Below are 23,195 nucleotides of genomic sequence, written 5' to 3'. Positions count from 1 at the left end.
CCTTTTGAGGATGGACAGCTTTTCAAGGTGGAGCAACATCATTTTACTCCATGTCTTTATGGGTAGTTAATACTTTGATAGTTAATTCCACAACTTTTCCTGGTATTCTTTCTCAGTCGAAATCTCCTTGGTTGATTGTTAACACTGAATATAACTTAGCCTACACAAACTTGATAAGCAATTGACTCTTAAAACCCGTCCCCCTTAGTTACTGTTGCTACGTCCAACAAGCCATGGCGCTTTTATGCCACACATCATGTTCTCACACAGTGAAAAAAACATTACGGCGCAAAGACGACACTGACAATGCACCGACATACGAGACAGAGCAGGTTACTTTTGGTATAAAACAAATTTTGTCATTTTTTTAAAGAAATTCAAGCAGTAAATATGTTTTTGGCACTCTTTAATGTGCCGTGACTCGTGACAGATCACTGTAGCGCCTCAGTTTAAGCGGCATGTGAACCAATCATCTCTTCCTACAAGCTATAGCATGAAATAAACATGAATGGACATCAGAAGGTATGTTGTTTTAACTACAGAAAGATGTCAATACACACAATTTTTCAAGTTAAAGTCCACCAACATTTGTCTACTAACTCTCACGAAGGGTGAATTGTGTTATATCAGTCATATGCTGCTAACAAATGTAGTGTTTCAAAATCATGGTTACACTTTCCAAACAGTTTCTTTTTTATAAAGTCTTTAAAATGTTTTAGCTGAAATATTTGTCGTAAATATTGTTGTTTAAATGGTTAGTTCACCCAAAAATGAAAATTCTGTCATTAAGTACTCACCCTCATGTCGTGCCACACCTGTAAGACCTTCGTTCATCTTTGGAACACAAATTAAGATATTTTTGGTAAAATCCTATGGCTCAGTGAGGCCTGCATTGAAAGTAAGTTAATTTATACTTTCAAATGCCCAGAAAGGTACTAAAGTTATATTTAAAACAGTTCATGTGACGACAGTGGTTCAACCTTAATGTTATGAAGCGACAAGAATACTTTTTGTGCACCAAAAAAGACAAAATAATGACTTTATTCAACAATATCAAGTGATGGGTGATTTCAAAACACTGCTTCATTGAAGCTTCGAAGCTTTACAAATCGTTTGTTTCAAATCAGTGGTTCGAAGCACCAAAGTCACATGATTTCAAAAAGGCTTCGTTACGTCATAAGTGTTTCGAAATTTCAAAGGTCCACGTGACTCCGAACCGCTGATTCTAAACAAAAGATTAGTAAAGCTTCGAAGCTTCATGAAGCAGTGTTTTGAAATCACACATCACTAGATATTGTTGAATAAAGTTATTTTGTTTTATTGGCACACAAAAAGTATTCTCGTCACTTCATAACATTAAGGTTGAACCATTGTAGTCACATGAACTGTTTTAAATATGTCTTTAGTACCTTTCTGGGCATTTGAAAGTATAAATTAACTTACTTTCAATGCAGGCCTCACTGAGCCATAGGATTTTATCAAAAATATCTTAATTTGTGTTCCAAAGATGAACGAAGGTCTTACAGGTGTGGCACGACATGAGGGTGAGTACTTAATGACAGAATTTTCATTTTTGGGTGAACTAACCATTTAAACAACAATATTTACTACAAATATTTCAGCTAAAACATTTTAAAGACTTTAAAAATTTAAAAATTTAAATTTAAATTGTAAATTAACTTGCTGCTAATGCAGGTCTCACTGAGCCATCGTATTTTGTCAAAAATATCTTAATTTGTGCTCTGAAGATGAATGAAGGTCTTACTGGTGTGGAACGACATGAGACTGAGTAATTAATGACAGAATGGGTGAACTAACCCTTTAATGTTGATGATTAATGAAAATTCTTGAACACATTCTGTGTGAAAGGCTTGTAAGTCTGCTTCAAACACATTATAAACACAATTATAAAAATCCTGTAAACGGTTAGTGATAGATTCAGTGATATGGAAATAAAACAAACCATGTTTGATTTTCTTAAAAAAGTGTAATAATATTATATATATATATATATATATATATATATATATATATATATATATATATATATATATATATATATATATATATATATAATATTTTTTTATTTTAAATATTTAATTATTTTTTCTTCTTTTTTTTCCTCATCTCAAGCAAAACCCATCAGCACTCCCACTTCCTTTTTTAGCAGGATATATAATATATATATATATATATGCAATTAATTTACTGCCATATAAGATACTGTATCACATGGGACCCCTAATGTAATTTCTTTGGCAAAATGGACTTGCAAAAATAATGATTCTGATGTCAAACTGGCTTACCAAACACTCCCTCCATACTCATTTGAGGTAGAAATTCCTCTAAAAATATGAAGATGCCTTTTGCCAAAGCACCTGGCAAAGATTAAATTACTTATTACATGTGTCTTTCAAAGTAAATGAAAGATTGTCAGTATTTCCTTTTAACCGTCTAAGGCCAGTAACATTTCCCCAGCCGTCTTATTATGGAAAGTTATGTATTACACTAATCCTTCATTAACACCACCCGCTGTATGTAGAAACAGGTGGGCAGGTCTTCTGCAAGCCTAAATGTCCCCCCTGAGCCAGACGAAACATCTCCTTTACAGAATTATGTCTGCTAACTGACCGCCCTGACTTAGATGGCTTGCCAGAGCAGAGATTAGATTTGTGGTTGTTGGGTGGGAGTTTCCTACCATATTTACTTTTTGAAGACATGCCATTTTTTAGCAGATATGTGGATGATTAAAAATTAAAAATTGTGCATGACTATAAATCAGAGTGTTAGTCACAGCTGGGTCTTAGAAATTTGTAGACTAATTGATCAATGTCACTCTGTTCACCATAAGTTTCCAGTAAACTTTTTTTAAGGTCCATTACATAAAATCTGAGGAAATGTTTTTGGGGAAGTGTTGCAATCTTTGCTTAAAGGATTAGTCCACTTTCATATAAACTTTTCCTGATAATTTACTCACCCCCATGTCATCCAAGATGTCCATGCCTTCTTTCTTCAGTCGAAAAGAAATTAAGATTTTTGATGAAAGCATTCCAGGATTATTCTCCTTATAGTGGACTTCAATGGCCTCCAAACAGATGAAGGTCAAAATTACAGTTTCAGTGCAGCTTCAAAGGGCTTTAAAAGATACCAGACGGGGAACAAGGGACTTAACTAGTGTAACGATCGGTCATTTTTGAAAAAAATATAAATGTATATGCTTTATATAAACAAATGTTCGCCTTCTAAGTGTCTCCGCCAAAAAAACGCGTTTCCGTATTCTCCAAAAAGTTTACGCTGTATGCCCTGTGCCAGGAGTGTCCAAACTTTTTTAAAAGGGGGCCAGATTCGATGTCGTGGACACATCTGGGGGCCAGTTCCTTTTTATATTCATAATTTATAATTTATGTTTTATTATATTATGTGTTTTATTTATTAATTAGGCCTACATGTTTTGTTTCTTGAAAACAACAGATTTGACTAAAGCTTGAACTGACAGTAGAGTAGTTTGAGATATGAAAAAGATGCAAATTTAATACACAAACAATATCTATAAAACTTAACCTTGTTTTTAAAGGGTGAACTTTTAATATTATTACTGAGTTAGAACTCTATTCTTATTAAAATTAAAAGTACTCTAATTAGATCACCGCAGGTAAAACAACACATGGCACTTCACTAAATGGTAAAAAGTAAAAATATTGTTTCTATATCTAGAATTGCTTTAAGGTATTTAGTCTGTAAACACATTTAATATAAATACGAATGCACAAAACTGCAAGTTTATAATAAAAATAGTCTGTAATGTGGCCTTATTGGCATTTGATACAAGTCTACATTAAAGGTGCTGCATAGGATGTTTTGTTTTATACAGTTTTGCAATATTACTTGAAACTGTCTTTACTAACTGATAAGACTATTTATTAGGTGCACTGAAAGGAATAATATTAATATACATCATCTGTGCACGAGGTAGGGCTTTAAAAACATCAGCCAATCGTTTACGCGATCATCGTTTACGCGATTGGCCCTTGTCAATCACTGCCATGACGTTCCTTGTGAGAGACGTGCACGGCTGCACGCTCCAGTAACTTTCCACACTCCACAAGCGCCGCATGCAATGTTTTTGTCCGGAGACAGGAGTAACAACTGCAGATTATGAGTTACCGGCGGTGAGTCCGACATAATGAATCCACTAACACGACACAGCGAATGCCGGTGGTAAACACTCGGGTTCCATTACTGTTCCAATACGAGATTTGGGAGGCGTTCCCTCGAAAGGAGTGGGTGTTCTTACGCATGCGCTCATTTCAAAAACTCACTAACAGTCTTTGGTTTCTCAGTCGACGAAAATATCCTCTTTAGCACCTTTAAAAATTAAATAAAATATTAACCTACATTTCTGACAATATACCATGGTTACAGTTAGTGTTACCGCAGTAAATCCATGATAAATGTTGGTGAATTGTTGGTTGAAAAATATTCTAACTGGATCGGCTTCGGCTCAGTGATTCTCCTGATTTGCACGTTTGTGTTGTTGATTATGTCAGCACTGTTTCAACTGGCTTTAAACTGAATTAAATCACAGAGAGATTTGCAGCTTGTACCTGAGACCTCTACTCCGAACTTGAACACTTCTCGCTGGCTGTTTATTGGTCGTGTGATCGAGACACTCAGCAAGTAAACATTTTTGAGTTTGTGAGTCGCGCAGTGCGCACAAGTAGCGCTGTTTTTTTTTCGCTTTTGGTCCGTTAATGTTTCCCTTGCCTAAAATCTAGTACTGCTGCCTTGTGTTGACATTGTGAAACTTCACGATTTGTAAATTATGCATGGCGGGCCACATATAATATATTTTATAATGTATTTTAATAGACAAGCTGCAGGCCGCTTAAAATTCATCCCCGGGCCGCAGCTGGCACGCGGGCCATAGTTTGGACACCCCTATCCTACGCCTTCCCTATTCTACTTACGGAACGAACACAGCACCAGTTACATTTTTGCCGTAAATAGAATAGGGAATGTGTAGGACATACAGCGTAAACTTTTTAGAAAGAATACGTAAATGCGGTTTTGGCGGAGGCACTTAGAAAGCGAACATTTGTTTATATAAAGCATATACATTTACATTTATTTTCGAAAACGATCGATCGCGTCGTTAGATAAGACCCTTATTCCTTGTCTGGTATTGTTTAAAGCCATTTGCAGCTGCACTGAAACTGCACTGAATTTTGACCTTCAACCGCTTGGAGGCCAGTTGAAGTCCACTATAAGGAGAATAATTCTGGAATTTTTTCATCAAAAACCTGCATTTCTTTTCGATTGAAGAAAGAAAGACATAAACATCTTGGACGACATAGGGGTGAGTAAATTATCAGGAAATTTTTATTTAAAAGTGGACTAATCCTTTAAAACTTAAAAGGGCTTTTTTTTCAGTAAGAATTTTTAGGACTTACTGTCTGAATTTTTTTGTACTTACTGTCTGTTGTCTGATGAAATGTGTCACATGTTTGTCATAACTGTCATTTTTCAGAGGTTACTAACTAAACCTTCTGCTGTGATTTTTATTGGTTGTCCTGCAATTCATTCACCCCTCCACTCCATGATCTAGCATCATGTCTTTCCACTTCCTGTTCCCACATGTATGTCATAGAGCTCCAATGTATCCTTGCTGTGCTCAAACTACAAACCAAGATCTTTCTTGTGTTCACATTCACCTTGAGGACGTTATAGATTGTTTCCAGATGAGGATGAGATTTAATGGACCCTTTTCACATTTCTGGGGTTCTCAGAAGCCGAAGTTGTCTTAATTGTCTAAACTTATAAATAGTGAAAGGAAACTACAACAAATACAATTTTTGGGTTCCCATTTGCTCCAACAGCAAAAAAAAAAAAAAAAATCCAAGAAAGTGTTTCTATACAAAAGAGATTGATTACATTGGTCAAAAGAGAGAAAGATATCAAATTTGCACTCCCTCCCATAGTATTAGAAGACCCACTCAGCGGCATTAAATATCTAGTCCAATCATGAAACAGATAATTGCAACAGATGCTATTTAGGTACTTTATATGCAATCTGAAAGCAATCATGCCATTACTACTTAGTAAGCTGATCTCTGCTGATTCTGCAGTCAATAAGATTGCTTGCTCATCATTTAAATAATCTAATTCAGTGTTCACTGTAGGCTAGTCTTAGTTTCTCTGAAACCCTCCATCTTCCCCAGCTCCACCTGCCTATAACTTTTTGTCTATCCGTGCTGCAGCAACAAATCTTACATGCTCACAGCAACATGTCTGTTTCAGTAGCAAATCCATACTTGCTCTGCAGCAGCTGCATGATAGCAGACCTAGTCTGCCAAGACCAAATACTTTAACACTGAAAAATATCAAGAGATTGATTACATTAATATCGGCATGTTAATGATTGATTCATTAACATGCCAAAACTATTCTGAGAGAAAAGCATTGCTAGATTTATGATGTTAACTGTGGAAACGTGCCATCACAGTCTGTGAAAATGCTCCAACAGTGCATTATTATCAAGAAAAGGGCTCAGAAAATGAATCCGCCCTCAGTCATTTTGCAGAGGAAATGACATACACATTTCCACCACAATCCAAATTTTTTGGACTTTGTTGGACATTTTTTATTTATTTATTTATTTTTACATTTATGTGTGTGAATATTAGTAACAATAACTATGGCATTTTGGCATAGATTATGGGTACCATGGTAATTTTTTATTAGGGATGTGTGTGGTCTGTATTGATTGATTGTTGGTTTTAATAGGTAATGCCATGCTGTTGAGAGTGCTGCCATCCGTATATCCACGACAGCCAGAACCTATCCATCAGCACATCCGTGAGCTGACGGCGATGATGTCCCAGCTGGACCAGGCCGGCAGACAGCACCTGCTCAGACTACTACAGATGATCTCTGACCTTCACCCCCTGGTGAGTGAGGAAGTGGTAGATGAGTGAGTGAAAGAATGAAAGTGGTATTTGGGGATGAATTCTGGTCAAGGTGAGTTATTCTGGGTAACCATGTGAAAGTCACCAAGGGAGTGGAGGGGTGGGTACACAAATGAGTACAGAGTGAGTGATTTAGCATTTATTTTAAAGCAGACAGCTGCAGCACAAGGTCAAACATGGTAAAACAGTTTGATGGTTGATGCCTCTGCCTATACTGTAGCAGCCGCTAAACGGATGGGGAAATATAAGAAAACACATTATAACCGGGTGGCCCCCCACGGCTCTCAGTGAAGACAAATTTACAGGAAAAGAGGAAACCACACTTTTGGCAGAAACAGAACAGTCATCTGTTTTTTTTTTACATTTTGAATGTTTTTGAGGGTTATTGAGAGGCAGCCTGCTTGCAGATAGCAGATCTACAAAGTCAGAAGTAAAGAATGCAGTAGTCATGAGGAGATAATTTTGGATTGGGTAACAAGCACATGCATATCAAGCAGCTCATCAGTGAAAATACCCACATTAACACATTGGGTGCTTTAAATTGTTGTATGATTAGGAAAGACTATGAGACATATTCTTATAATTCAGCATTCTTTTTCATTTCTATTTGTTTTCATTTACAGAAACAGGAAATAGGAAATCAATGGAAAATGGTTTTACAGTACTTTCAAGAATTCATATTATCATTCCTCAAGCCCAGAGTCCGGGGCCATTATAGACACTGAGGAAAAAGGTCATGGTAAAACCCAATATTAAGATAAGTGGTCAACTAAATGGGATTTTCAGTGGATGATTAAATGGATGGATTAAACTTTTATCACTAATCAGAAATATATGGTTACAGCCTTACAAAATATCAAAAGATATTTGAAGACAAAAAAAGCTGTTAAACACCACCTCCCTGATAACGGTACTGAGCGAATGCTCTCCTCACATAGTATACATTCATCAAATACTTTTGCTTCAAACACATTAAATCCCAGCTTCAGCCCATTCAGAAATACCGGTTTGTTTCGCAGAACCTCTAAACAACACTTCCCTTTGCCAGCAAAAACCACAAATCGAATCATGTGATTTCAAGATGAATGACGCCGTGCGTATCAGCCGGCTTTCAGTTATCAAGCTGCAAGTTTTAATCCTGTTTAAAGAGATTTTTGTCTAAACAAGATGTTTCAAAGTTTGGAAGAACTACATACTAGAAACATACATTTTATGACAATGGATTTTTTTAGATTTGACTAATATCAGTTTAATGTTTATTGACTTAATGCACTTCCTAATGCACAACTTACTTAAAGGTGCCCTAGAATCAAATATTGAATTTACTTTGGCATAGTTGAATAATGAGTTCAGTACATGGAAATGACATACAGTGAGTCTTAAACTCCATTGTTTCCTCCTTGTTGTGTAAATCTCATTTGTTTAAAAGACCTCAGAAGAACAGGCGAATCTCAACATAACACCGACTGTTACGTAACAGTCGGGATCATTAATATGTACACCCCCATTATTTGCATATGCCAGCCCATGTTCAAGGCATTAGACAATGGTAGCCAGTATTAACGTCTGGAGCAGCACAGCTAAATCATCAGACTAGGTAAGCAAGCAAGAACAATAGCGAAAAATGGCGGAAAATATATTATAGTCGAGAGCTCGGGGAGCAGGGAGTGCGTGATTTAAAGGGGCCGCAGCCTGAATCGGTGCATAGTTAATGATGCCCCAAAACAGGCAGTTAAAAAAATTAATTAAAAAAGATCTATGCGGTATTTTGAGCTGAAACTTCACAGACACATTCAGGGGACACCTTAGACTTATATTACATCTTGTAAAAACTGGTTCTAGGGCACCTTTAACAGTACTCTTTTATAGTTATTTATTTATTCTTTTTTTATTTATTTTTGATACATCATAATTTTATATTTAATTTTTTTTATAATTATTTAATATTGTATATAGGTTAAAATATGTTTTTTTTTAATTATTATTTATTTTGAGCATAGCATATATAGTGTAGTTATTTTATAAAGTCTTCTATTTGTCTTCTGTTTGTTGTTGTTATCCAATAAAGTGTGCTATCGTTTTGTGTCATTATGGTTATACTGTGTAAATTATTGTAAATTATGTTTTTGAGCCTTTTACCTAAGGGTGCTCCGATCACATTTTTGGAGCCAATCACTGATTGTCGATCACAGGAAGCAGTATCTGCAGATACGATCAATGATACAGATCTTTCACTCCAGATATCCACCTGTCACCTGGCACTCCAGTTATCTGCCAGTCAACTTGCTAATTAAGTGTCAGTTTCGTCTGCTCTGCTATGGTGGTCTTCTGTTCTGCCCTGGTAATCTTCAGCTCCGCCATGCATCATGAACCATCTGGGGGTTCCACCCTGGCTTTTATAGTGTTTTGGAGCATCTGGAATCTGCTGATTCACTCTATGCATGTTATACAGCTTATTGTGAGCAATTCATCCGTGCATATGATTCAATTTTTTTTCTTTTTTTCTTTTTTTATGTTTTTGACCTTGTAATGTTTAATCAAAATGCCATAACCAATCATTTAGTCTGCTTAACCCTCTGGGGTCTGAAGGTTTTTGGGGCCCTGGAAAAGTTTTGACTTGCCCTGACATTTGAACTTTTTTTCAGTTGCTTATTAACATATTAATAGCAAAAGTGTCATTACACTGTATCAAAGTCCCTTTCAAGGAAAGTCTGATCACTCAGTGGCCATATTTGCAACGCTTCTGGGCTGCTATTTCGGGCATCCGAGACCAAGTCCTATCTAACTGATTAGGGGAATCCTGAAATCTCAAACTACTTGGCGAACTCACAATTAAATAACATATTTCAAGGTTTCTTATGCTAAAATAGCGATAAAAAGGCTTATTTTTCAGCCTAGACGACCCAATGCGCATGTGCCGTCCTAAGCCGTCTTTTCTATGGGAACCTGAGCCTCTAATGGCAGCTGCAGACTGCAGACACAATGACTTTATCAATCAGCGACTGGGTTTTTTGCGTAAAAGGCATGTACATGTTTGTATTTTTGAGAGAATAACGTTTATGTGTGGTTATTGAAAAAACAAAAAAATTAAGTCACTGAAATAAGGCCACAAATCATATACTGAATATGTGTCCACAAGACTTCTGTGTACTGTGTTGAAAGCTAGAATTTTTGCTTCAAAATGTTGTGAAAATCATCATGTCTACTCATTAAACCACACTGCAAAAAATGCTTTTCTTTGATTAGATTAGATTTTTTTTTTTGTCTTGTTTCCAGTCCAAATATCTAAAGATTCTTAAATCAAGAAGCATTTTCAAGACAAGTAAAAATAAGTCAAAATCAGAAAAAAATAAGTCGAAATTAAGTGAGGTTTTTGTTAAGAAAAATAATCTTGTTTTTGGTTTGAAATAAGATTATTTTGCTTACACCATTGGCAGATTATTTTGCTTGTTTTAAGGAAAAACTCACTTAGTTTTGACTTATTGTCTTGTTTTCAGAAAAAAATTTTTTTACTTGTCTAGAAAATACTCCTTGATTTAAGATTTTTTTTAGATATTTGTAGAAACAAGATGACAACTTTAAGTAAGAAAAGCAATTTTTTGAGAGAGATTAAAATCAACAACTGATTCATAGAACCAAGTCCCTGTCCAGTCATGCAGTCTGCCAGCTGGAACAACACTGAACCAGTACTTACCAGCATATACTAGCATAGAAAATTTATTATAGTTTTTTTTTTTTTTTTTTTTCTTTAAGGATGGATTGATGGATAAAAAAACAAACAGGTGGATCAATAACTTTCCATCTAATTCCCCAGGCCCTTTCTGCCTCATCACTGTTAGTTTATATAGGGATTTGGAAGCAAGTGAGAGTAATTAAGATTAGTCAGTGGTTTTTACATCCTTCAAGAGGCTGTGAATCCTGATTCTCACAGGATGTTCTGTCTTCCGTCCTCCCAACCCCACCAGATCTTCTCTATCTCGTCTTCACCACTTCCAGTTCAAAAGTTTCACAATGAACAATGAGAGGATTAAGCAAATCCTTGTTAAAAGGGTATCGTTAGATTCATTTCTTAGTAGAGAAAAGAGCTCATATGACTCATGTGGCTCATATGCCTCTGGTCATCGCTAGTTTGTAAGACATGATAAAAGATGTTAACGAACACACAAGATGTCACTGGTGATTTATATTTCTTTTGTGAGTCACTATTCTTTTTGAAGGTCATCACTGCTTTGTTGTAACGGATGTAGATAAATCTTGAAAAACTGTCCATAGTGGGAGGATGATTACAAGTTTCCTTCTGCTCTATTTTCTCTCTCTCTCACTCTCTCTGTTACTATCTCCATAAAAAAAATTCCTGCAAGCTTGTATAGGAACCAGGGACTAATAGGTGGGCGGCACTGAACTCAACCAACTAGAGTGCAGTGGTTCTTTACCCAATACGATCTGAACCATAAGGGAACTCTGATGAAAGAAAGGTTCAAGACCAAATGAGTGTGATTGTGGTGCTTTTTTTATTACATCCCCAATGTGAAGTTTCCAGATAACTTGTCTTTGTGTGCTTCCAAGAACAGCAGAAAACAAACTTTTCCACCTCATGCATCTCCGTCTGTCCTATTTTTTCGGCCCGTTGTCATGCTGCATGCTTTATGTGCAATATGAAACAGGTCTTATGCTTTTGCCCTTCTGAGAATAATCTTTTCTTTTCGTCTCCTCAGGTTTTATCGTCTTTGGTACCATCATTTATTGGTTACCTCAGTGACAATGATCTCAGTGACACTGCCTTGGGTGTGTTGGTGAACGTGGCTCAGGCAAGCCCTGCCTCTCTCACTCCCTTCCTGTCCACGTTGAGAAATGTGGGTCAGAAGAACCCTTGGTTGCTGGGACACATCGCTAAGATCCATGGGACAGTGGGTCTGACTAGTGAGGTGGGCATTTACATGTTTATGCATTAAAAGCTTCTTCTTATATCAGAATGCCACTAGGTTCATCTGATGATGATGATGTGATGTGAATTGAAGGCCAAGTAGGGTGAATTCAGGGTGATTGGGACACTTTTTGCCTTTGAGATGAATTGGGGAAAAAAAGTGTCCCAAGTGTTAAAATGAGCCTAACCAAGTGTTAAAATTATCCTAAATCAATTTGAGCAAGTCCATAACCTTAATCTTTTTTTATTATTTATGATTTTTATATTTCATATATATATATATGTATATATGTGTCAGCAAATGTTTCCACCTTGTGAATGCCATAACAATGTTTATGCTTGTCTTTTTCTGTCTTTTTTGCTTCTTTTGGCCCTACAGAATACTAATTCTCCCTTCACATTATCTAACAACACCACGTTACTACCATATCTACAAAGGCCAAAGAGTGCGAGGATTCTCTCCAATGATTAGTGAAAAACATTGAAATGGGTGACCTGCACCATAAATAATTAAAACTTATTCATAGAAAACTATTATTATAGAGTCCTCATCTAATATACACCATTCAGATACTCTTTATAAAAAAGCAATTTATTTTTTAATGTGAGAAACCTTTTAATTTAACACCAAACTAATAAACACACTTCTAAAAATGTGCTGCTCATGGCGTGAGATGCTGAAAAAAGTCGTTACATAGGCCATCACTAAAAATAGTGCATTCAGAATGAAGGAACAAGACATTACACGTCATTACACGTTATTCATAACCCTGCAATAATAGCTTCTTATCATCTTATTATCTTACCGTTAAAATGCAGCATTGCATATCTCATACCACTGGGAGGTCTTTTTTTTTCTCACATAATCAAATAGTAATTACTGTGAGATTTATTGTTGAAGGCAGTGAATGTTACAGAAGTGGTGCTTTGATGTCTAATGGTGTTGATTTAGGAGTGAGCACAGAAACAGAGGGGTTTTAGTGTGCACGTTAAAACTGCTGTAATCTTTATTAGACATGACACTCTTCACATTTCTGTTGGAATTGAAGTTATAGTTGAAACCGCCATGCAGCTTATTTTCTCCTGTTTTCTTTATGGGGGATTTTTAAAGCAGATCTGGGCACCGTTATGGTTATTGTAGTAGGGGATGAAGAGTTAAGATGGATGAGGAATGTGAATTGTATCACTCATCGGTTGTGTCTGTGTGTGTATGTACATGTGTGGATCTCCGGTTTCTTTGTTTTAGTATATTGGCACCCTGGACTGTTTGTTCCAGCATGTTTTGTATCATTATTAGAGGTATTCCATCATGTTAGGGAAATCAGGAGAGCGTAAAATGGACTTTGTTCTTTTTGGTCCATTGTTTCTTATGCTTTTGTTCTGCTTTCAGCTACTACAGTATGTGTTAGCAGTAATTTAGTCACTAATGGCTCTTATCACTTTTAGGAGAGTGGAAGTGTTGACAGTTCTGGATCTGTCAACATCACTTAGCTTAGCTCAAATTACTGATGGTGCTACTGAAATTAGTGAGGGTGATCTAGTAAAGTGCAGATGTAATGTGTAAGCAGCCGTTCCACCATAACAAGAATAGCAATCTACAATGAGACATTTAAGAGTATTTATCAGTCATTACTTTTACAAAATATTGATAGGAAAATTTGAATATTTTTATCCTAATCTATTAGTCTGCATTTACATTGCTTAATCTGTATATATTTTGACATATTTTTCTCATGCTGTGGTTATCACGATGTCAATCATGGCAAATTCGAGAGTGAATCCTGCATTAATATGTAGATGTAATTTCCGTAACTTTGCAGCGTGTAATTGGCCGTCGGTCCTCTTAGCACAGGGGTGTCCACAGGGGACCACTGTCCTGCAGAGTTTAGCTCCAACCCCAATTAAACACACCTGAACCAGGTAATCAAGGTCTTCCAGGCAGGTGTGTTGAGGCAAGTCGGAGATAAACTCTGCAGGACAGTGGCCATCCAAGACCGAGTTTGGACACCCCTGCCTTAGCAGTAATGAAAACAAAACTTTTATTCAGATACTGAATGGATTATATATAGCCTAGAAAGTGTGCAAAGAGTTCTCCCTTTATAATGCTGTCACTCATCTCACAAAGTTCTGTTATAATCAATGAAGCTGTCTATACTGCATGGATCTCTTACTTTGTTAAAGGATTAGTCCACTTTCAAATGAAAATTAAGTTTTACTTGCCCTCAAGCCATCCTAGGTGTATATGACTTTCTTCTTTCTGATGAACACAATTGGAGAAATATTAATAAATATCCTCCTTACACATCCAAGCTTTATAATGGCAGTGAGCGGGATCAACGAGAATGAGGTAAATAAAGTGCCTCCATCCACATCCATCCATAATAAACATGGCTCCGTGGGGTTAATAAAGGTATTCTGAAGTGAAGCGATGCATTTGTGTAAAAAAACAAAAACAAAAAATATTTAACAAGTTATGAAGTAAAATATCTAGCTTCCAGCAGAACGCCTTCCGTATTCTACTTACAAAGGAAGTGTAAAACTTTTGCAGTTCAAAAAGCTTACACTACGTCCTATGCCTTCCCTATTCAACTTACGGAAAAAAATGTCTTTGTACGTTGAATGCGGAAACTAGATATTTTACTTGTTAAATATGGATATTTTTTTAGGGCTGGGTATTGAGACAGTTTTACTTATTTTTTCATTTACTATTCACATGCTTTCGATTTGATTTGATTATGATTATGATTTTGATTCAATATAATTATTTTGGATGTAGTATATCAGTTATAGTACATGGCAAATTTTCTAGAGAAAAAAAAAATCTCTCAACTAATGCTGTTAACTGCACATGTAAGTCAGCTGGTACTTAAATTACACTCAATGTTTTTATTATAAATAATATTTAGAATTACACACTTATTTTTCTACTCCAATTTGTTTTGTTTTTTTAAATATAAACATTTAAATCGTGGCTGTCATCAATTATTTATTTAAACATGCATTAAATATTGAAGAACATAAAAAAATTATAATGAATATGTAATATGTAATAGCTATATTTATCAGAATGTTGTTTTCTAGAGTCACTTTTCTAGCTGACTAATGAGTTTATGGTCACTGAATATGTTTTTCTGAGGTAATGTGACGTTACGTGACATTGTTTACAGTACAAGCTGTTTTATTGACGTCTTTCCGAGGTTGAAACACTGATTGAGCGATTACACGAGACATGATATGGATTTCGATGAGTTTTACTGTATATTTTAACATACCTTCAGATGTTTAGTTATGCTTATTTCATGCTGTAACTGGTATTAAAGCGGAGGAGAGGATGTTCACATGCGCTCCATGCTTCATATCAAAAGTAACAAAGCACAAAGATTATTGCAATTTATTGGATGGGAGGCGCTACATATTTTGCTCATTCATCAACTGAAAACAGACTAGATTAATCGATTCTTGGGATTTAAGAATCAATATCAGTTCGTAAAAATGAGAATCGATTAAAATCAAGAAATCAATATTTTTTTACCCAGCCCTAATTTTTTCACGCAAATGCATCGCTTGGCTTCAGAAGGCCTTTATTAACCCCCTGGAGCTGTGTGGAATATGTTTATGATGGATGGATGTGGATGGAGACACAGCTCATACTTGTTGATCCTCGCTCCCTGCCATTATAAAGCTTGGATGAGTCAGGATATGTATCAAAGCTGCTGTAGGGTGTTTTTAGAAAATCTTGACTTGGCCTAAAAATTTGTACAAGCACAACTCACAGGTCTCTCCCCCTTGCTCTATGCTGCGCACTACAGCCCTCCCTCCACAGCTCCTCCCCCATCACAACGGAGCCTGCCGTGAACGCGCAGGCTAGTAAGGCGGATAAACAGTTATGGCACATTCGCTGGTACAGACGAACATCAGTATGATTTACACTGACTATGGCCTGCCCATACTTTGACTACAAACTTGGTCTTCAAAACATTACGTATTTTGCAATACATGTAATGTAACTATATGACGTTGCACTATTTCTATAAGTAATAAATAGCTAGTATGATAATATAGCTAACGGTAACTAACGTTACAGTATGCAAGTAATTATTCTATCGATATGTAATGCTAAATAAGGTTTGCAAGTACATTATTTCAGCAACATGACAAGCCAGTGAATTAGTAGGTTTCAATAGTTGCTTTGCACAGTGCGTGACATATTATCTGTATGTTATGCGGCTAGAGTTTTGACACCGAGTCAATGGGCTCCAACGAGGAATCCACACCCACAGCGACTTTGAGGAGTCAACGGGCGGGGAGAAGAGGAAGCATCAGGCAGGGGACGGGCAGGCCTGTTTTGAAATGATCTTAGTTGTGTAGTTCTTAAAAAATGAAACAAATCAAGCAGGGATACTTACTTGTCAAGCAGAAATGTGGCTGACTCTGCATCGGTTTTTAATCCTTTCAGGACACGTAGCTCCCTCCACCTCGGAAAAGCCGCTCCGATATTTACCCTCGTTTTATTTCGGGCTCTATCTAATTCTTTCTTTTTGGCTTTTTTATCATTGTCATCTGTCTTTTTCCATTGACCCGTCTTTATTTTGTGAGCAGGTGCCACTCGAGGAATTGGCAGTTTGGATTGTTTGTCTGGCATAAGCAAAGCTGCGGCACACCGGTAATCTTGAATTTGAACGCCTGTATGCGCTGGCGCTGTGCATGAGAGGAGCGTGATCAGCGCGCATGCAAGCTTGATTGACACTGCTAAGACACTCCTCCTGGCTCTGATTGGTTCTTTCTTACCGGGAGCGGTGTATTTCTGCAAATGGCAATAGGACCACTTGGAGGAGCCAGAGGAGCTTGATTTTTTCACAGATTATTTGTCTCATATTCTACTGTCAGGACATAATGACAGGTTTAACAAATATGTAAAAAATACATTTTTACAAAAGTTAAAGGTGCCCTAGAACTTTTTTAAAAAAAAGATGTAATATAAGTCTAAGGTGTCCCCTAAATGTGTCTGTGAAGTTTCAGCTCAAAATACCCCATAGATTTTTTTAAATTAATTTTTTCAGCTGCCTATTTTGGGGCATAATTAGAAACGAGCCGATTTCAGGTTGTGGCCCCTTTAAATCGCGCGCTCTCCGCCCCCAGAGCTCACGCTTGCCTTAAACAGTGCATAAACAAAGTTTACACAGCTAATATAACCCTCAAAATGGATCTTTACAAAGTGTTCGTCATGCATACTGAATGCATGCGTCGGATTATGTGAGTATTGTATTTATTTGGGTGTTTACATTTGATATTGAATGAGTTTGAGGCTCTGCTCTGTGGCTAAAGTTAACATTACACACTGTTGGAGAGATTTATAAGGAATGAAGTTGTGTTTATGAATTATACAGACTGCAAGTGTTTAATAATGAAAATAATGACGGCTCTTGTCTCCGTGAATACAGTATGAAACAATGGTAACTTTAACCACATTTAACAGTACATTAGCATCATGCTAACGAAACATTTAGAAAGACAATTTACAAATATCACTAAAAATATCATTTTATCATGGATCATGTCAGTTATTATTGCTCTATCTGCCATTTTTTGCTGTTTTCCTTGCTTGCTTACCTATTCTGATGATTCAGCTGTGCAGATCCAGACGTTAATACTGGCTGCCCTTGTGTAATGCCTCGATCATGGGCTGGCATATGCAAATATTGGGGGCGTACACCCCGACTGTTACGTAACAGTCGGTGTTATGTTGAGATTCGCCTGTTCTTTGGAGGTCTTTTAAACAAATGAGATTTATATAAGAAGGAGGAAACAATGGAGTTTGAAACTCAGCGCATGTCTTTTCCATGTACTGAACTCTTGTTATTTAACTATGCCAATATAAATTCAATTTTTAATTCTAGGGCACCTTTAATATAAATACCGGTGAGTAAAGCTTGGGGTAATTTTCATTTGAAAGTTTACTAATCCTTTAATGAGAGGATTCGCAAGCGTGCAGAGCTCAAAGCTAAATAAAAACTTCAGCGTTTTGAACTGTGAGTGGATTCTAGCTAAATTAATCACTTCTGTTTAGCTATTGTGTTCAAGAGATCAACAAACATGTCTGTGATTGGCTACATTGCTCACCGCAAAAACACATGTTGTCAATAGAAACATTTGACATTCTCCAGAGTGCAAACACAAATACGCTCTGGAGCGTTTGCCAAATTTGATATTATAACAGTACCAACTGAGGGTGTTCTTACATTCGTTTGAGGGTGTTCAAGCACCCATGTAGAACCAGGCCTGGATTAGCTCATCCCTGAGATGAAGTCCCAAACCTGGTTGCTTTGCCGAGGGATAAGGACACACATTTTAGCACTAGTTCAGAGAGAGAGCGCTCTAGCATTCTTCCTTTCGCTCTATATCTGTTTGGTAAACCGATACCTGCAGTGTACTTGGCCATTTCTCAATGTTGCCTAATGTGTTTGCTTTGGAGGTGGACCACAGTCTGACCCGTTGTGATCAGGGCCATGTGGAGATGAAATGGCATGAGCTGAAGGAGTTTTGATCCAGTTGCTTTCTGAGTGGACCTACTCAGAGGTCCCATATGCCCTAGCAGCAGAATAAACAAGGAAATATGGCACCTTTACTTCTCTACAAACATGATATAGCTCTGAAAGTACGAAATAATCTTCCAAAACCCATCATAAACCTAGGAAAACAGTTTTATAAATGCTATGATGGGTATTTATAGGTTTTCTGGTTTGGACTGTTGAGGAAATGACCAATGTTTTACTGATGTGGCAGGTTTCCCTGTGTTCAGAAAGTGTTATGAGACGGTGTTGGCTTGTTAAACAGTCACATGGATAAGTGCCAAATTGCTGAATGCTGAAAAAGTTTCTTCCTTTCATATTTGCGGCAATTAGGGGACAGCAGGAAAAAAAGGCCAAAAAATAAGTATTAAAACTTTACAGAACATTTCATGCAAAAGAACCCAAACACATGCGCAAAAGCATGCACGCGCACACACACATGCTCAGCCACCGTGGAGGATAGATCAGACCATTGTTGGATGGTAAATCTCAGATGATTGCCCAAGACAGGCCAAATTGCTCCCTTTCCCCTCCGTGGCACCACATGCTGCGAATCTGCATTTCTCAAATTGCTCCTGCTCCTGTTAGAAAAAAAAAATAAAAAATATTCTAGATAGAGAGACGAAAAAGGTTGGAATGAATTGGTTATATTTGTATGAACATAAAGATTCAACAACTGAGACATAAGTTCAACAAGTTTCACAAGTTTCATTTGATGAACAGAAACATAATTATATAATTATTATTATTTATAAGAAATAATAATTAGTCCCTGAACAAAGGAACCCCATATCAAAAGTAGTGGTCAGTATCTGTTGTGGCACCAGCTGCTTTAATGCTGCCTTCATGTGCTATTGAATGATCATAAATATGAGTTTCCTAGGTAAAAATTGCACATGAACACTCTCTCAAGTCTGGAACACTGAACACTGGGAAGCTCTGGGATCATTTTGATACTGAAGTTCCCGAGTTGGGTGTGCCATAAACTTGGCGGAGGGGAGAACATTTGAAGTGTATTGTATGTTTTATAAATAGAACTAAGGGTCAGATTGGGTAGAAATATCTATATAAGGTCATGTCTGCACATTTCACTCTTTACAACAGAGCACCATGATAGTATTTGAAGTAACTTGGAATACCATGTACTGCAAATGGGTGAATCTTGCAAAAATGTATAGGTTATATTTCACTTCAAAATCAAAAGGAGAAAGATAAGAAAACTGGCTAACACTTTAAAATAAGGTATATTTTTGTTAACTTTAGTTAATGTTACAATGAGCAATATATTTTTATTACAACTTTTATCAATCTTTGTTAATGTTAGTTAATAAAAATACTGCTGTTCATTGATTGTTCATGTTAGTTTACAGTGCCTTAAGCCGGGGACACACCTAACGATTGTAAGGCCGATTATGAATGTAATTTGATACTTACGACTGATCATGTCCAATCGGCCCGAGTCAGAGCCAGTTGCGTTCAGTCGGTGTTTACAGTTGGTGCTTAAAAACGATTCTAGTCTTAGAATTTTAGAAACAGTCATTTCCAGTCCTCCTCACAAAGATTCTTCTCAAATTTGATAATTCCCACTTCTGAAGTAGTGATTATGAACAAATCGCATTCAAGTTTCGTTTTTTTTTTTTTTCAATGAAAATCATCTTTACAATAGCACTGAGAGCACGTGAAGGCAGCATAATATTTGCGACCGATGACGTCTCTGTTTCCTTGGAGACTGTGTCAGGCGATTGTAAACAAGCGGCGAAATGGCGTCAAAAACGTTTGAAACATAAAAACACATTGGACAACCGGTATGGAAGAAAAACTGGTTGAACTCTGGCAAGAGTACGAATACAACATATCTTCGAAGGAATACCATAATAGAAGCGATAAGGAAAGAAGCTGGGCTGCTATTGCGGAAGCTTTGAACGTGTCAGGTAATGTACAGGGCCGGATTATCCATAGACGGCATTGGGTGAGTGTCCTGGAGCACCAGCCAATATTATTTATCTTATACTGATACAAAATTAACAGTTGATACAATATATACAGAGAGAATATAAAGAGCCCTGCCCCTTTGATCGCAAAAGTGAAAGTGCCCTTTGAGGTCGCGTTGTGGTAGTATAAAGTTAAAGTTACTTCTGTGGTAATTTAATGGTCTGTACAGTGTCGTTTCAAGTCGAACAAGCTTCATTGAGGACTGCAGCTTATCATTGCTTAACAACGGCCGACACCACCAGAGTGCAAGCCCTAAAAATAGATTTAAGCATATGAATTACAAATATTCTACCTATTATTGAGATTTTGTTTACGCACCTCAAATTCTCTCTGTAGAGAACAAATCCATGTTGCCTCTCCAGCCAGGACCTCACACATATCCTGCGCGTTTTTCCTCTTTTTTAGTTATTTTCCGCACAAATATAGCTGCAGATGAAGATCCCGCGCACAGTGTGTTGCTTAGCAGCGGTCTCAATCATAAACGTTTGTGTTCTTCTCCGACTGTCAACGATTAAAATCGGCTCCAGTCGAAGGAAACAATCGGTATGTGTGTTCAGTTCAGTCTTAGAATGTTTCAGCTAATCGTTAGGTGTGTCCCCGGCTTTAACTAACAAACAACTTTTAATCTAAAAAGTGCATTAGTAAATTTTGCTATTAACTAAGATCAGTACAGTAAATGGTGTAAAAGTATTGTTCATTGATAGTTAACTTATATTAAAGGTGGACTCAGTAGAATTTCAAATACCCTATTTGGAGGTTAGTCGGACCAACATCAAGAACAAATCTCTACCCAGTCAGCATTAGAGGGTGTATGACTGTTGAGGAGATTTGAAAATAAGAAAAGAAAAAAAAAAAACTGCAGAAAAAGAGATGGGACACAATACAAAAGAATATCACCGGAATGAAGGTTTATGACTGGGCAAGCACTTTAGGACCTGTGTTTATATTAGAAAAGCTTTCCAGCGCTGTAGAGAGCTAAGCGGGAAGGCCTGAAAACCGACGCGGAGGCTGCTTTCATCCCGCTTCTCATGTGAGTAACACTGGGTTTTGATTGTCTGGAGTTGCTGTGCTGTTGGCGACTAACAACAAACACTTTGTGTTTACTTGTGTACTGTATGTTAATTTTTTGTGCTTCCTTGTTGTTCGTTCATCAACTGCTCTTTATTTTTCGTGAAGCATTTTGTTGCACGTCAGCTGTGATAAACAGACATCCACTTGCATTGCGTGTGTAACAGTGGCCAGATAGTGAGAGTTTTGCAGGTAAACCACTGCATTCTGACGTCCGCTAGAGAATGCGGTGTTTAGCGTCATTGATAGTGCACTCGCCTCACATGCTAGCAGCGATTGGGCCAGGGTTTGAGATCATTTTTTTATTATGAGATCTTTCCTTCTCTAATACCCATTAATGTAATGCAAGTTTGAAAGTAATGCAATTTTTCGTAATGTTTCTTTTTTGCACAAAAAAAGTAATGAGAATGATTTGTTTGTTTTATTTTCTTTAAAAGTGGACATAAAATAGTGGGGGATAGTGAAGAATAATAGTGTCAAAATATTTTTTTCTTTCTTTTCATTTTAAGACGAAATGTGACCTAGATATTGCTTGACAGTTTTTTGTAAGATTCACCCAAAACCTATGGTATATCAATGTGTTGGTCAGTGTGGTTTTGCCATATGATACCAGCACTGCATCATGTACAGACACAGTTCTTATTGTAAGGGTTATTATGTACTTTATTTGTGGTTTTGAATACTTTCCCTATTTCCCCACCAAACCTTAAAGAAATTATCACATGTTTTTATGAGATTAATTTAATCAGATTTCTTCCTGGCCCTTTTTCTCATTTCCTTTTGGTTATCATCAGAAAACATGTAAATCTGGCCCTGCGGCTACTTAAAAACAGTCACGCTACAAAATACATGTGTTGTTTTTTGATGCAACGCATAATAAAATCCTAAATAAACTTTAGTGACAGCTTTAGCTGTGTACTTCTGTGTACCTCCACTTGTTTATTTGCAGATGTCTTCTTCAGTGTTGTTTGTGAGGAATTATTTAAGAGCGTGTTTAATGATATCCTTGAGAATTTGACGATATATAAAATACAAAGAACAGTTTATTTCTCAAACTTTCTGAAGTGTTGATAGTAATGATGTAAACCATGTAAACCTTGCCAAAAATCATGATGCATATTTTGTTGTAGGGTGAATTATTAAAAAAAAGTACAAAAAATTGCACTTTAAAAAAAAATTATGTATATGTACGGAAGAGGATTAGGGCCAAGCAATAATAAAAAAAAAATAAAACCTTGAGATTAAAGTTGTTAAATTTCGAGAAAAAACTCGTTAAATTTCGAGAAAAAAGTCTAAATAAAATGTTGAGAATAAACTCGTTAAATTACGTGAAAAAACTCGTTAATTTTCAAGAAAAAAGTTGAGATAAAATGTGAGAATAAACTCATTACACATATTCATGTAAATATTAAGAAACTAAAATGAAATTTCACATTGAAAGTATTTATTTGACTACACATCATGCTGTGGAAATGCAGTAACAGGGTTGTAATTATGTAATTAATTGTAAAATTATGTAATTAAAAATGGTTTTGGTATAGACAAAACTCACATTCCATGTTATGTCACTTAAATAACAGTTAAATTTTGAGGGAATAATTGGGAACTTTGTTACAACTTTGTTACAAGTCATTCTCTTGGTACTCTATGTGGTCCAACGTGCAAGCTTGGCTTTTG

General features: G+C 36.6%; 1 protein-coding gene across 4 annotated transcripts in view; it reads left to right on the top strand.

The window, feature by feature from the left end:
• veph1 (ventricular zone expressed PH domain-containing 1) overlaps window positions 1-23,195 on the top strand; it is a 153,139-nt gene that overhangs the window by 50,805 nt on the left and 79,139 nt on the right. For all 4 annotated transcript variants that reach the window (XM_067388985.1, XM_067388987.1, XM_067388988.1 and 1 more), the window contains exons 5-6: window positions 6,784-6,947; window positions 11,681-11,890. In XM_067388985.1, the coding sequence (XP_067245086.1) occupies window positions 6,784-6,947; window positions 11,681-11,890 (374 nt within the window). The remainder of the gene's footprint in view (window positions 1-6,783; window positions 6,948-11,680; window positions 11,891-23,195) is intronic.

This window comes from Chanodichthys erythropterus, chromosome 7 (genome assembly GCF_024489055.1).
Source record: "Chanodichthys erythropterus isolate Z2021 chromosome 7, ASM2448905v1, whole genome shotgun sequence".
Lineage (NCBI taxonomy): Eukaryota > Metazoa > Chordata > Actinopteri > Cypriniformes > Xenocyprididae > Chanodichthys > Chanodichthys erythropterus.
This window is presented reverse-complemented; position numbering and strand designations above follow the sequence as displayed.